The sequence below is a fragment of the Chinchilla lanigera genome, unplaced genomic scaffold (assembly GCF_000276665.1).
Source record: "Chinchilla lanigera isolate Chin_1 unplaced genomic scaffold, ChiLan1.0 scaffold00062, whole genome shotgun sequence".
Lineage (NCBI taxonomy): Eukaryota > Metazoa > Chordata > Mammalia > Rodentia > Chinchillidae > Chinchilla > Chinchilla lanigera.
This window is the reverse complement of record NW_004955463.1, coordinates 526,736-539,967: the sequence shown is the minus strand read 5'-3', so window position 1 is coordinate 539,967 and position 13,232 is coordinate 526,736. Positions and strand designations below refer to the sequence as shown.

Below are 13,232 nucleotides of genomic sequence, written 5' to 3'. Positions count from 1 at the left end.
ACAATTTACAATTTCAGTCTTCGTTAGTTTACTTGTTTACTGTATGTTTCTCCTACCAGACCACTAAGCTCCTGAATAGATCGTCACATTTGTATTAGTGCTTAACACAATGTCTGGGGTACAATTGGCCGATAAATATGCTCCATATGCTGAGTCGTGTCTACCACCATGAAGATTTCTGATGCTGTACAAGAAGTTCCTGAATCTTCCTTTATTAAAGCAGTATGGAAAAAGTAGTAGAGCAGACTTATTTATTGAATTTACACAGAAAATACACTGGTTCTTAGTGGAAAAAATTGGCCGAAAAAAGTAAACATGTGATTCTAAAATAAAATGTTGTTGTATTTTAATCATATAGAGGGAAAACTCATTGATGAAATGAGGACAAAAATTCATTTCTGGCCAGGCATGGTGGTGCATGATTGTAATTCCAGCACACGGTAGGCTGAGGCAGGAAAAACACAGTGATTTTGAGGCCAGCCAGGATTACAAAACCTGAACTATATAGCAAGACCCTGCCTCAAAAAAAAATCATTTCTGAGCATCAGAAATGTTTAAAAAAATCCAAGCTCTCTGACCAAATTGGTAAGAAGATCCATATAAATCACTCTGAAACATCTCATAAAGGGAGTATTTTTGGCTGAGGGAACTAGAATATGCTGAATATTTTCACCAGAAAAGGACAGAGGAATTTTAATTCAAAACCTAGAACTTTAAGAAATGTTTATCTTTTTTCTTTTCTAGCATAATAATACTCTAAATTTTCTGCTTTATTGATGTGTTCTACCATGCAAGACTAGAATAAAACTATACCCAACTGGTCTCCATCAGCTGCATTTGTGAGGCCTACATATAAGGTTGCTTACTCTTCTGAGAAGTAATGCTACTTTTAGCATATATGGGAACTTTTAACCAGTTATCACAGATCATCATATTTGTTTCAATCTCTCCTACTTTGGTGAAGAGTCTATATTCAGGCAAACCATTATGAGGCTCATCAGATCTGACTGGATTGGGGTTACATGAGATTACCCTGATGGTATCCAAATATTAAAAATCTGTGACCTATAGAATTTTAGTTAAGCTAGAATAAAACAGAACTTGCCTGGTCACTGTGAGAATAGTCAGTCCTATCTGAGGGCCTGAGACACTCTGACAATAATACCACAGCCTCCCAACAAGATTCCTAAGAGAATTCAACCTTAAGAGGCATATTATATGCAATGTAATCCATTATATATAATATTATACATCCAAATCAAACCAGATATGATCACTGAAAAATTTAGGAATATAATCACTCTCATCTCATTTGCTACCTAGGTTAATGCTCTAACAGAACCATATTATAGAAAGCTAAGCAGAAAACTTGACCACTCCAGTCAATGAAACTGTGAAAACTTTGTCACTACTTCTTCCAGACTAAAGTTATATTGGGCAGAAAATGCCACAAGAACAATTAAACTTACTCTGGTGACAAACAATTAAACTTACTCTGGTGACAAACAACAAAGCAGTGTTTCAAAATAAATCACATTGTATATTAAGTTCATAGTAGAAGATGGTATTAGGTATATGGAATTGCTATTAGGTGTATAAACTACCAGTTCAAATCGCCCTTCATTCAGTACTATATTATGGTATTATTTACATTTTCCCAGCCATGTAAAATTTTTTTAAAATGTGAAGGAACTTATACTGTCCAAGTGTGACTTGCAGAAGTGAGCTGTTAAAGCAATTCAACTAAGTATGTATCTACCTTCCTGCATGTTAACTTTTGACTTAATCTTGTGTGTACTACTAGTCCACAGTAGGTTTGGTTAATAGGCTCAGGTGCTTTCCTTATAGACAGCTAAACAGTCTTTGAGAGCAAATGTTACATTATTTCATACAGGCATGAAGAGCTCTGTGGTTAATAGGTTTATGGAAAAATTCCAAGAAATAATGGCCTGACCACCAATATCTTTGAAGGCATCGATGGCAAAATATACAAAAATTTAGATTTTTTGAAGGAAGAAAAAATATTCATTGTATACAAGACCCACCTGTTGGCCTGGTTAGCACCTTCTTATCTTTTAGGGCTCATCAGAAGTGCCACCTCTTTAGAAAAGCCTTCTGTGAACCAGCCTGCCTAAATTCATTCTTATTCTCTGTCTCTGTCTCTGTCTCTGTCTCTCTCTCTTCTCTCTCTCTTTCTTCTCTCTCCCCCTTTCTCTTCTCTCTCCACTCTCCCCCTCTTCTCTCTGTCCTCTTTCCTCTCTCTTCTCCCCCTCCCTCTCTTTTTGTTCTCTCTCCCTTCTTCTCTTTCTCCCTCCCTCTCCTTCTGTTTGTCTCCACCTCTCCATTTATCTGTCTGTCTGTCTCTCCGTGTGTCTAAAACTTGTTTTCTTGACAGAACACATCACAACTTATAATTTCAGTCTTTGTTAGTTTACTTGTTTACTGTATGTTTCTCCTACCAGACCCACTAAGCTCCTGAATAGATCATCACATTTGCTTTAGTGCTTAACACAATATCTGGGGTCCAGCCACCTTTAATGTATATTTGCTGAATAAGCAAAAAGGATACTGGACCCAGGCAGACGGGCCTTTACCACTGTTAATGAAAATGCCACAAAGACCAATTCTTCCTATGATCAAAGAGTGAAAGAAATGTTTCTTCTCAACACTGAGAAAAGAAAATAAGTTAATATAAGTTGGCTGTAATGTTTGATAATTCCAACACTAGAAGTTCTCTAAATACCAATAAAGTATTTTTGTAGGTCAAAAAAGTCAATATTACATTTAGAAGGCAATTGACTACATAAAAATATAATCTACACCATAGTTTATTTTTAGAGACAAATTCAAGATCTTGTTCTATGGTTAATGTGGTTTAATAATGACACCTTCTTTACAACCCAAAACCCAACAAAGTAATGAATGGCACAATAAAGGGATGCTCTGTTGCTTTTTTACTTTCTGTATTGTCTTCATACACCAGTAAAAAATAAAATATTTAATAAATAAATATATATAATAAATATTTGCGAGTTGAAAATGTATAAATAAGTCCATTCTTTTAAAAACTTTTCTATCTCGGTGTGACATGGTTTAGAGTCCATGGTCACCCAGTGTTTTTTTTTTTTAAACATATGATGCCATATCCTGCAAAATTCTACAAGGTCCTCAGAATTTACAAGGTGGTAATCATGGCCAACTATGTCAATCCATTTCTTCAACATGAAGTATCTATTTTTAGTGTAACTTTCAAAGTAAACATAATCCAGAGAAGTGAGGTACCAGCGGCAAATTAGGTGAGATTCCTGTTGTCCCCAGTTTAACTGATTTTTCACCTTCACTCTACTGGTAAAGATAGAGCCAATGTACCTAAGGAAACTTAATCCACTTATAAAGGATGATCTTGATGTACTTTGAGTCAAATATTTTTCCCAATCCTCTTTCCAAACTTAGTCTCCTAGTGGAGAAGATGGCAATATTCTGAATGTCTTCCTTAGTTGTTACTCAATGATATGAACTGTGATGGAAAAGAGTGGTTGTGGTTTCATTCTTTGATGGAGGCAATGTCACACTCAAGCATACATCAGTAGATCCTTGTATAATTCTGGAACTCTTTCTGGATCCACTGGCCTAGGTAAGAAATGAGTAAATTTTTGATGTCTTTTGGACCTGGCACCATCTCTTGGAGTTCCATCTTTGTTAAGTGCCACAAAATACCTGCGGCCAGTGTCTCCATGTTTATAGATGTTAGAAGAATAGGTATTATACCAGTTCTCTTCAAATTGTTCCCTAAAGATGCATTCAGAAGTCAGTTTCTCCTTAAAAAAAGAAGAAAAAAAGAATACTATTTAGAAAATATCTTTGAAATAACTTTCTTACAAAAGCTCAACTTTATATTTTTATTTCTTTGCCTGTAACTGTATTCTTGTCAAAAAGAAAAAAGATGAAATTATTTTTATTTTGGTTCTGTTCAGATAATAGCCTGCAATTCTTCTCAGGAAATTTCAGTTTAGTTCAAAGAATGTTCAGTCAAATGTGAATCCCCCACTTTATTTTAAAATACTTAACAAATATTCTGTATTTTCTCATGCTCCATATTATCACCCTGCTCCCGCTGTCACCATCAAACAGGCCTGTTGTTGATCTTGTTCCATCATTAGATGCCAAAGCTATACGCCTCAAGTCTTTACTCAAAATAGTCAAGCTCTCGCTAAGATCCAAATTCTGAATTCAAGATTACAATTCCAATGGATATACCTTCTTATGAATTTATTAATTGTTTGATGATACCTTCTCCATGACTATCTTCTATCTAAGTAGGTTACTATTAAGGTAAGTCTAGTGATAGCCCAATGATTCCTTGTGCTTTCAAGATGGACGATATGTTGTCCTAAAGGTAGAACATACTGGCTTATTTAACCCAACAGATACATGAAGATTATCTGCATGTATTTTCTCTACGGTAATTCTACTCTTACAAACCTGGAACACTGTGTCACTTTTCTCTTTCTCTAAAACTGACAGAGCCTGGAAAGGATAAATTTTCCTCAAACAAAGGATGGACATTAGTTTACTTACTGAAATATTACAATCAGTTTTTCTCAATATATATTAAGATTCTAGCAGAATGTGTGTCTCAATTGAGAATTTAAGGAAAAGGGTATCAAAAGTAAATTCTCTATGGAAATAGTTACAGGGGCTTTGAACTGAAGAAGGGGTTTCACATGTGAGGGTGGGAAAGTCACATGCTTATTTTTTCAACTTATGTAAGCAACTGTGAACAAAAAAAATGTTGACAATGAAAGAAAAATTGTATTGTGCTGTACAGTGAGTTTTATATTGTCCTGTTACTCTAGTTTTTGTGTTGCAGTTGCTGTTTTCTTTAAAAGGGAAAATGAAACAAAAAAACCCAAAAACTTATACTTCTGAAATGCTTTGAAGTCAATATTTAAATACATATCATAGATCCAAAGATTACAAAGGTAATCAACACATATGGTGAATATTTAAAATTTAATCTAATAAAACACATATTGTCATAAATACCCCTTAAAATACTCTCCCTTGCTTCAAACACTTATCCCATTTTTTTGCCCTTTCTACAATAGTTCTGGAATTCTCTTTCATGAGCATCTTTATAAAGTGTGATTAAAAAAATATGGTGAATGCTACTACTGTGTGTCATCTAGTGGAAAGACAGGTTCATTAAAATATTACGATGTGTGTTTATCCACTTTATTCACCAGATCTGATACCATGAGACTTCTGGTTTTTCTGAAAAGGCAAAATGACCATGAAAGATAAACATTTTGAGTTGATTTAGGACATCAAGGCAGCCATGACAGCACAACTGGATTTTTTTTTTTTTTTTGAGACAGAGTCTTACTAAGTCCCTAAATTGTCCAGGCTGGGCTCAGCTTCCCAGAGCACTAGGATTACAAGTGTGCACTATCATGCCCAGTTCATAAGTATATTTTGTATCCTTCTTCTAACAAACATTATTCGTAGGCATTCCATTACAAAATATTCATGATTTCAAGAATAATAGCAAAAATAATAATAATACATACCGATCCATAGAGTTCTCCTTTGTCATTCATTCCAAGGTAAAGACCACTGTCCACACCTCTAATACTGACTAGTCCCACTGCCACACTGATGAATTCCAGGATACCTGTATTTATACACAAAATAATGATTTGTATTTATTAATTAATATATAAGTAACAAAAATCTTCCAAATCATAGCAGTATATCAATATTGCTAATTATAGTGAGGTACTCATACATAGATGTCCTTAGTAAGTTGAAAAGTACTGTGTTATTATTATTATAACACTCTTTTTTCAGGTTAAAAAAAGGCTAAAAAGGAAAAAATGTGCATCATGTTATAATGTTAATAGTATGAAACCAAATATTGGACTGAGCAGGGTTCGAATTCCAGTTGACTGACGTATTAGCTAGGCTGCCTCGGCAAGTCATTTGTCTTCTTTGAACTCCAACTTTGCATATGCAAGGTGAGTGATGAGGATTTATACATTTAACAAATTGAAGATATTATTATCATAAATGAACACATCATTGAGATATTTAAAACTGGAAAATATCATCATAATTAGTATATGTACAGGTGTGCTTGGTCTCCCATGCTTCTACTAATTAATTATAATAATTTTCTATTAATTATTTTGCTTTTATTTACACTGAATCAGGTCAGTCTTTTTCTAGCAGCAGCATACTTTATATGGGTACAAAAATTTTATGGTTTATCAAGAGCCTGCACTTACATGTTTTTATCTGGTCTTAAAAATAATTCCTTAAGATAGCAAAGAAAGATATTACTGTATCTACTTTACAAATAAAAACTCTGAGGGTCATAAAGGTTTATTGACTTGCCTAGGAAACATTATGTTTGTAAAGAATAAAACTAATACTTGAACTTACATCTCCTAAGCCCTAATCCAATATTTCTACTTCAAGACACTGTTTCTTAAGGACAGTACAGTAGTTTCAAGACTTTACAGATACAAAATATGCTGTTTTCTATCACATGATTTTTTAAAAAATAAATTATGTAGTTCAGAGAAGTAAAGAGAGTTTAGAATTAATTGTATGTGATAGCCAAATACCAAAAGCTTAGACATACAAGTAGATTTTGCTACCAATAATTTTCTAGATTTTTGCCATTAAACTAGTTTTGAAAACCTCTACTTGATACACTAATACACCACAGTTTTAAAAAAAATTTCATGCCTACCTCTCCATAGAATTTTTTTTTTTTTTTGGTCTGCATACAGTAACCTTGGATTAATATCTTTGTCTAGTTCTTCCCTTCAGACTGCTGAAAAGGTGTTGCCTTACTTTCTATGCATGGGCTTGCCTTCCTCAATAGATTTCTACCTTCACCCCTTCACCCATTCTTAAGCTCCACAAACAGTATAAATGTGTACCATTTAGACTGACTCTTGCTCTTAAGTCATTTCTTGATTTATTGTACAAGTTCCTGCTTCGACACGTGATACTCCCAAGGCCAAGGGAAAGTACAGAATCTGACTACTTGCTGATATAGAGAACTCTATTCTCTCCAGAGTTTAATTTACTTTTTGGCAGAAACATAGATTCTTAGCAAGACAAATGAGCTCTTTGAAACTAGGAGGAGATCATGTAGAACACTAGAGCTATCAAGGATCTTACAGCAACAATACACTACTAAATACTCTATAAGTGGCTTGAAAGAGCCAGTGTTCCTAATTGAGAGTCTCAGGCAGAAAGAAGATAAGATGTCACAGGAAGACCTAGACTATAGAATAGCCATCATAATGACAGCTATAGAGTGGAGAGCAAAGGAAAATCAAACTCACTACCAAGTCCATTAGTAAAAGAGTCCTGTTAGGAACAAAATTAGAGGCCCAAAACATAATTGATATAAAATATATCAATGGGATTTAATCCAAAATATAATTACTAATGTATACTTACTTTGAATTATACTGAATTTTCACTCAAATTAAAAAGCATGCTGTAACTAACATGCATAAAACTTGATTTCCTTTAACTATCTGATTTACACTGATACACTTGTCTTTCAAAGAACAGGAACTGAGGATGAAGGAACAGGAACTTATTAGGATGTAGACTGGAACCAGTTCTCAAGAACAATAGGAGGAAGTAATTTCCTTATAAGAAAATTATACAACACATCTTACAAAGTGTTAATTTTTCCTGGAAAACTAAATAGTAAGTGACTGACATTGTAATTCTCATCTTAAAACAATACTATCATCCTACAAAAACTGTGTCATTGTAACAAAATGATTATGCGTGTTCTTAGAATAATTATATTCAGTAGTTTCGATCTTATTAAACAACATCTGAAACCTCATACACAACCAAGCATAAGTAATTTTGCAATGGCTCATGGACCGATGGGAAAAAGGTTATGTGTTTTTGTGTTCCTCTTAAAGATTTTAGCCACACTTTATAATTCTGATCCTTTTTCTCCTCAAGGAAATAGTATACCACATAGTAATTTGTAATCATTTGATTCTTAAATTAGATTTGACAAGTCTTTCTTATTTATAATATGAGGTGGCAACTAAGCTAATTCCTTTACAAAGAGTAGACATGAAAAACTTTCCTTAAGAGGTAATCACAGATTTTAGATAGATTTTCTAATGCCCAGTGTCCCATAAAAAGACTTGGAGGTGCTTTGTCTTTCTGGTATCATTTTCAAAGCCAGCCTTTTTAAAAATCATAATAAACAGGTGAGTCAACCCACAGCGCAACCACATCAGACAAATCTATGGAGAATAAGGGAGAATAAAGGAAAAAGCTTTAAAGGAATATGTTTGATCTCAGGCTAAACCTTTTTTTTTTTTAAAGAAATGATTCCATGTTATGTATTAGGTAAGGCCTTCCTACAGTACTACTGTGCAGAAAACCTGCTTTAAATACAGAATTAACTTAGGGAATTATTTTAACCCCAGGGAGATCTTTCTGTTTATGTTCCATTGATACAGTTTTGAAATTTTGCATACATAATTCTGAGTTTTTATTTGATCATGGCTAAATTAGTATAAAATTATCAAAATGTGTTTAATATTTTAAAAAGCCATTCTTATTTTCTTTTTAAATTCTTTCTTTGATGACACAGAAATAAGTTTAAAAGAAAAACAGCAAAATAACTTAATAATTAGGAATGGAGATACCAGTAAAAGTAGGCAGACCCAGACAGAAGCATGTAATGTTATAAACATTCTTCTCACCTATACACCTTGGTATTAAATCACCATGTCTAAGCTATTACAGGCCACTAGGATGCACTGTAATGCATCATACAAAGACTATTCCCTCCTTCAGACTTCCAGACTAATCTGAGTTATCTTCCTTTTATGCAGCAATGAATATTTTTTTAGCAATGAGTATTTTGTTCCTATATTTAATCTCCCACAATAGTAGTAATTTAAACCAGCACAAAACAACCTAAGTCATAATTTTGCAATCACTAACTCTTCAAAATTGTAGTTTAAAAACATGTGCTAGCAGAATAGTAATTCTGACATGTAACATTCATTCCTAAAGGAATAGATATAAATCTCAAGTGAGTGAATGTTATCAAGTCTTGAACTTTTACTAATCTCTTTACATAGGGTCAGCCTTACAGAGATACAAAGCAGCAGAGGCAATTCCTGCCATTGAAAGATCACAACAGAATTAGTATCTTAAAGGAAGACTTTCCATATCTACATTGTGTTTGTAGGAGAGTCTGAATATCTCCTAAGCTACACTTTTACCTGCTCTACCTATCACATTGTGTCCATCTCTAAATCTTTCTGGTAGCTTCGGGTTGTTTCTGTCCTGAGTAAAATGCAGTCATTCTAGAAGGGAAGTGAGCCACCTGGTACTGGCAAAGTTCTTTAGAATCAGAATCTCAGCTACCTCGATTGAAAAAAAAAAAAAAAAGTGACCCCAGGTTGGCCACTAGGTCATGACACCCTTGACTCATAGTCAATAGGAATTTGGAAGAGATCAGTGGAAGCTGCAAACATGTGGGTTTTAAAAAGTTAATTTTCTAAGCCTTTAAGTGCTACCAAATGACCACCACATGCTTATTTTGGCATCTAAAGTTACAAATGCCCCTTAAATGGAGATTTACACTTCTCCAAAGTTTTAATGAGTACTACAAGTCAAAAAAGAAATGAACGTATAAGGCAAACAAGGGGAAGAGGACAAGATAACAGGGTCACTCATAAATGAGATGCTCAAAGAATTCTATAGCACAAAGGAAGAGAAAGGAGAACTATGTTGCACTTTCATACTTCGGATGGCCAGAATCTGTTTAACAGATAATGAATCTCTCCAACGATATCACAAGTTAGATCATCAAAATCCCTCAAGAGTGCTAGCAGGTTAACTCTAATACAAGGAAAATTTTTGGTATGGGGAAAAGATCTTAGGATGTTGGAATCAGAAAGAACCGCAAAGAGATAATCCAATTTAATCCGTCAGTGTACAGATTAAAAAAGAAAAAACAAAGAGCTAAAACTCATACTGAAGAGGTCACTTGTTAGTTACACAGCTAGTTAGGAAGTAATTTACAGTAGAATCCTTATGATTTCCTTATCTAATTCCTAATCTAGTGTCTGTAACAAGCACTGTCATAATCACTGGTTTTTTTCTTTTAACCCCTCTGCTCCCAGGCACTACTGCCTGAGACATTCCCCAAAGTCTGTCTGCTCTATGTTCCCACCCATATCTTCTTTCCTTTCCCATTTCCTCTTACCTAAGGTCAATATCAAGACCACCGCTTTCGAGTTTTGCCATTGCTAAAGAGGATTTTGGCTGAAGAACTGAGCATGCTCAGTAGCCTCCCCGCTTCCTTTTGTCCCCCCAGATAGAATCCTAGCTCAGAGAACTCTAGTCAAGTGAGCCAGACTGTAACAACGGTGCCCAGGGAAAGTTAATCTGTTACGTGTTCAGGTGAACATTTACAGTCCTCTAGGTAGAGACTGAAACGCTCGCATTCTGTGCAAGAGCAGCCTCCTGAGCAGCAGCCACGGATGGATAATCAATTGCTTGGAGGTGTTTAAAGAAGCGGAATGCTTCCTGCTGTTAATTTTTGAAAAGTGGACGATACTGGGGAAGTGTGAAAGGAAGCAGGAGGAAAATAATAGAGGGATATTTTTCAAATAATGAAACTGCCTGCGAGATTAGGGGTAAGAGAAACAAATGGGATTCAGCGTCCAGGTCCAGGTGTCTCAAGCGGTAGGGAGGGGACCAAGGAGCGCCCAAAGCGCGCATCCTGCTTCCCTGCCCCCAGGACCTGAGGCTGCAAGCCAGAGGGCAGGAAAATTCCTCCCTGGCCGGGAGCTGGCCCGCCCTTCAGCCCCAGCCTGCACTTCCTTGCGGTGGGATGGGCCCAGGTGGGCTCTGGGCGGCACGCAGCCCTGCCGCTCCCTGCGGCGAGCAAGGAGAGGCGTGCGGGCAGGGGAAGAGGAGCGGAGCGGGGACGGGCGGGATGTGGGTACGTACCGAAGAGGCTGTGGTCCTGCCGGGTGCCCTGCACGCTGCCATCGGGCAGGATCTGCAGGTGGAAGCCGGTGCGGCAGTAGAGCTGCCGGCGGCGCAGGATGCCGTGCAGGTGCGCCAGCTCCGCAGACCCCGGCCCGCCGCGGGCAACGCGCTCCGCCGCGCCCCGCCGCTCGCCCAGCAGAGGCGGCCGCTCCCCGGCAGGAGGCAGCAGAAAGTGTGAGCCCACCTGCTGGCCCAAGCCCTCCAGGCCGCCCAGGAAGCCCCCAACTTCGGCTAAGGGAGCCATGGAGGGGCCAGAGCGAAAAGCGGAAGATCAGGGAAAGAAAAGACCCCCAGTAAAAAGTGCAGCGGGGGTAACGAGGTGGGTGGCAGTTACAGCAACAGGAGCTGAAAAAGTTGATGCCCCGTTACTCCTGGGAGGTCGCTGAAGGGACCGGGAGCTGAGACAGCAGGAAAGCTTTCAGTCTCACAGCGATCTTCTCTCCTTGGGTAGCTGAGGGCCAGCTGCTGGCTTTGCAGAAACATCTATAGTTGCCGCTGCCACTACTGGATGGGGACTGGGGCTGGGGGCTGGGGCTCCACCTCCGCACACTGGTCAGATGAGAGTCCTGTGTACATACACACCGAGTATATATGCCAGTCCTCTTGACATATGCTAATCAAGTCCTTTCATGCTCGCTGGGGAAGTTGGTTCTGTTTGAAATCTTAAACCGGCCTCCTCTCAACACGTTTTTGCTCTTCGGAAGTGACCCACAGGGGCCCTTGACAGTTTTCTATCCATGCACTCATAAAAATCATTCCTGCACTTGACCACAGTCAGCCAGCAAGTTCGGGAAGGCTCAGTGGAGGTTCCTCTTCGGGGTTATCTTTGGGACAACGGTGATGCTGTGTGACCGCTGCTGCGCAACCGTTGCCTTTGATGTGAGCTCTTTTACAGTGAAAGATCCCTGGGAAAAGGAGCCCAGCTTGGCGGTATATAGAAGGGGGGGGCACAGAAAAGGAGGGGATGAATGGGAGGAGGAAAAAGAGAAGAGGAGGAAAATTGGACTCCTTGAGAACTGCTGGGAGCCTGCAGTGGACAGGTGCAAAAGAAGGTAAAAGAGAGGGAAGGGAAAAGGGCGTTACCTGAGGCTTAGACCTGCCCAGACACACATGAAAGGAAAATCAAAGCTTTGACAGTTTAACTCACTAATTTTAAAACACTAATAAAATGTACAAGCATTACCCTTTTCTTTTATCATTTAGATGGGGGATTTTCTTTACATAATCAGGGTTAGGTTAGGAACACCCTTCCCCCCTTTCCAAGTTCTCTTTAATGTTTATCTTTACTCAGATAGCATATGACATAACCACGACTGGCTTGTTTCTATAGGAGAGTTTTAGGTTGTGTGCTGCAGTCTTGGATTTTCATTAGCATAAAAAATAACATAATATCATCATGAACCAAGGGATTCAGAGTAAACCCAAATAGGCTGAAAAGAGATGGTTTACATCGTTATATTTTTGCCACGAATAGAAAATGAATACCTGGAATAGTGTCATAAATGATGAGCGACCTCTGGAGGGTCTTACCTAATGTAAGAGTATTCTTCTTCTTCCCAGGTGCACTTTCTTAAAGACTAGACCTTTTGAGGGGGGGAGTAAGTTACAAAGCTTGAAAACAACTAAATGGAAAAAGTGTTGTTGATTGATATATTTTGAGACTTCAATATTTACTGGTAAAATGTAAGACTGCCTGAGGAAGTCATTGAAGTGAGGGACACATGTGCATTTAAACACTAAAACTTTGGTTTTGTACAAGTAAAATTCAAGATCTTCTGTTAAAATTCCTCTGTGGCAGAAAAGTTGGGAAATATTTAGAAGATTTACGCTTCCCCTGAGCAAAAAGTTTTAGAGAGTCACTCAAGATTAGTTTCTAAGTCTTGTTTCATGGTCTGTTCAGCAAAAGCCTAAATCTGGGAATTCAGCTGGATTTGACTGGTTTATTTTCTCTGAAGGATTTTTTGTTTTGTTTTGCTAATTAATTGGCAGGTGCCTTAAAGTAGGTAGAGTTACACCTTTTCATCACCACAGGCTAGAGTCCTGACCCTGGTGCAACCAAATTGTAAGAGTCCTTAAAGTAAGTGATTTACTGTTGATAGATATGAAATAAAAACACTGGCTAAAAACAATAAACAGTTAAATCACTTTTGAAATGTATA

General features: G+C 37.4%; 1 protein-coding gene across 1 annotated transcript; it reads right to left on the bottom strand.

Moving 5' to 3' along the window:
• Positions 1 to 3,040: 3,040 nt before the first annotated feature.
• Fgf20 (fibroblast growth factor 20) lies at positions 3,041 to 11,317 on the bottom strand. The gene is made up of 3 exons (XM_005398339.2): positions 11,032 to 11,317; positions 5,571 to 5,674; positions 3,041 to 3,818 (listed from the first exon to the last, which is right to left on the bottom strand). Exons 1-3 carry the CDS (start codon positions 11,315 to 11,317, stop codon positions 3,573 to 3,575), a joined length of 636 nt encoding a protein of 211 aa, XP_005398396.1. The 3' UTR covers positions 3,041 to 3,572.
• Positions 11,318 to 13,232: the final 1,915 nt, after the last annotated feature.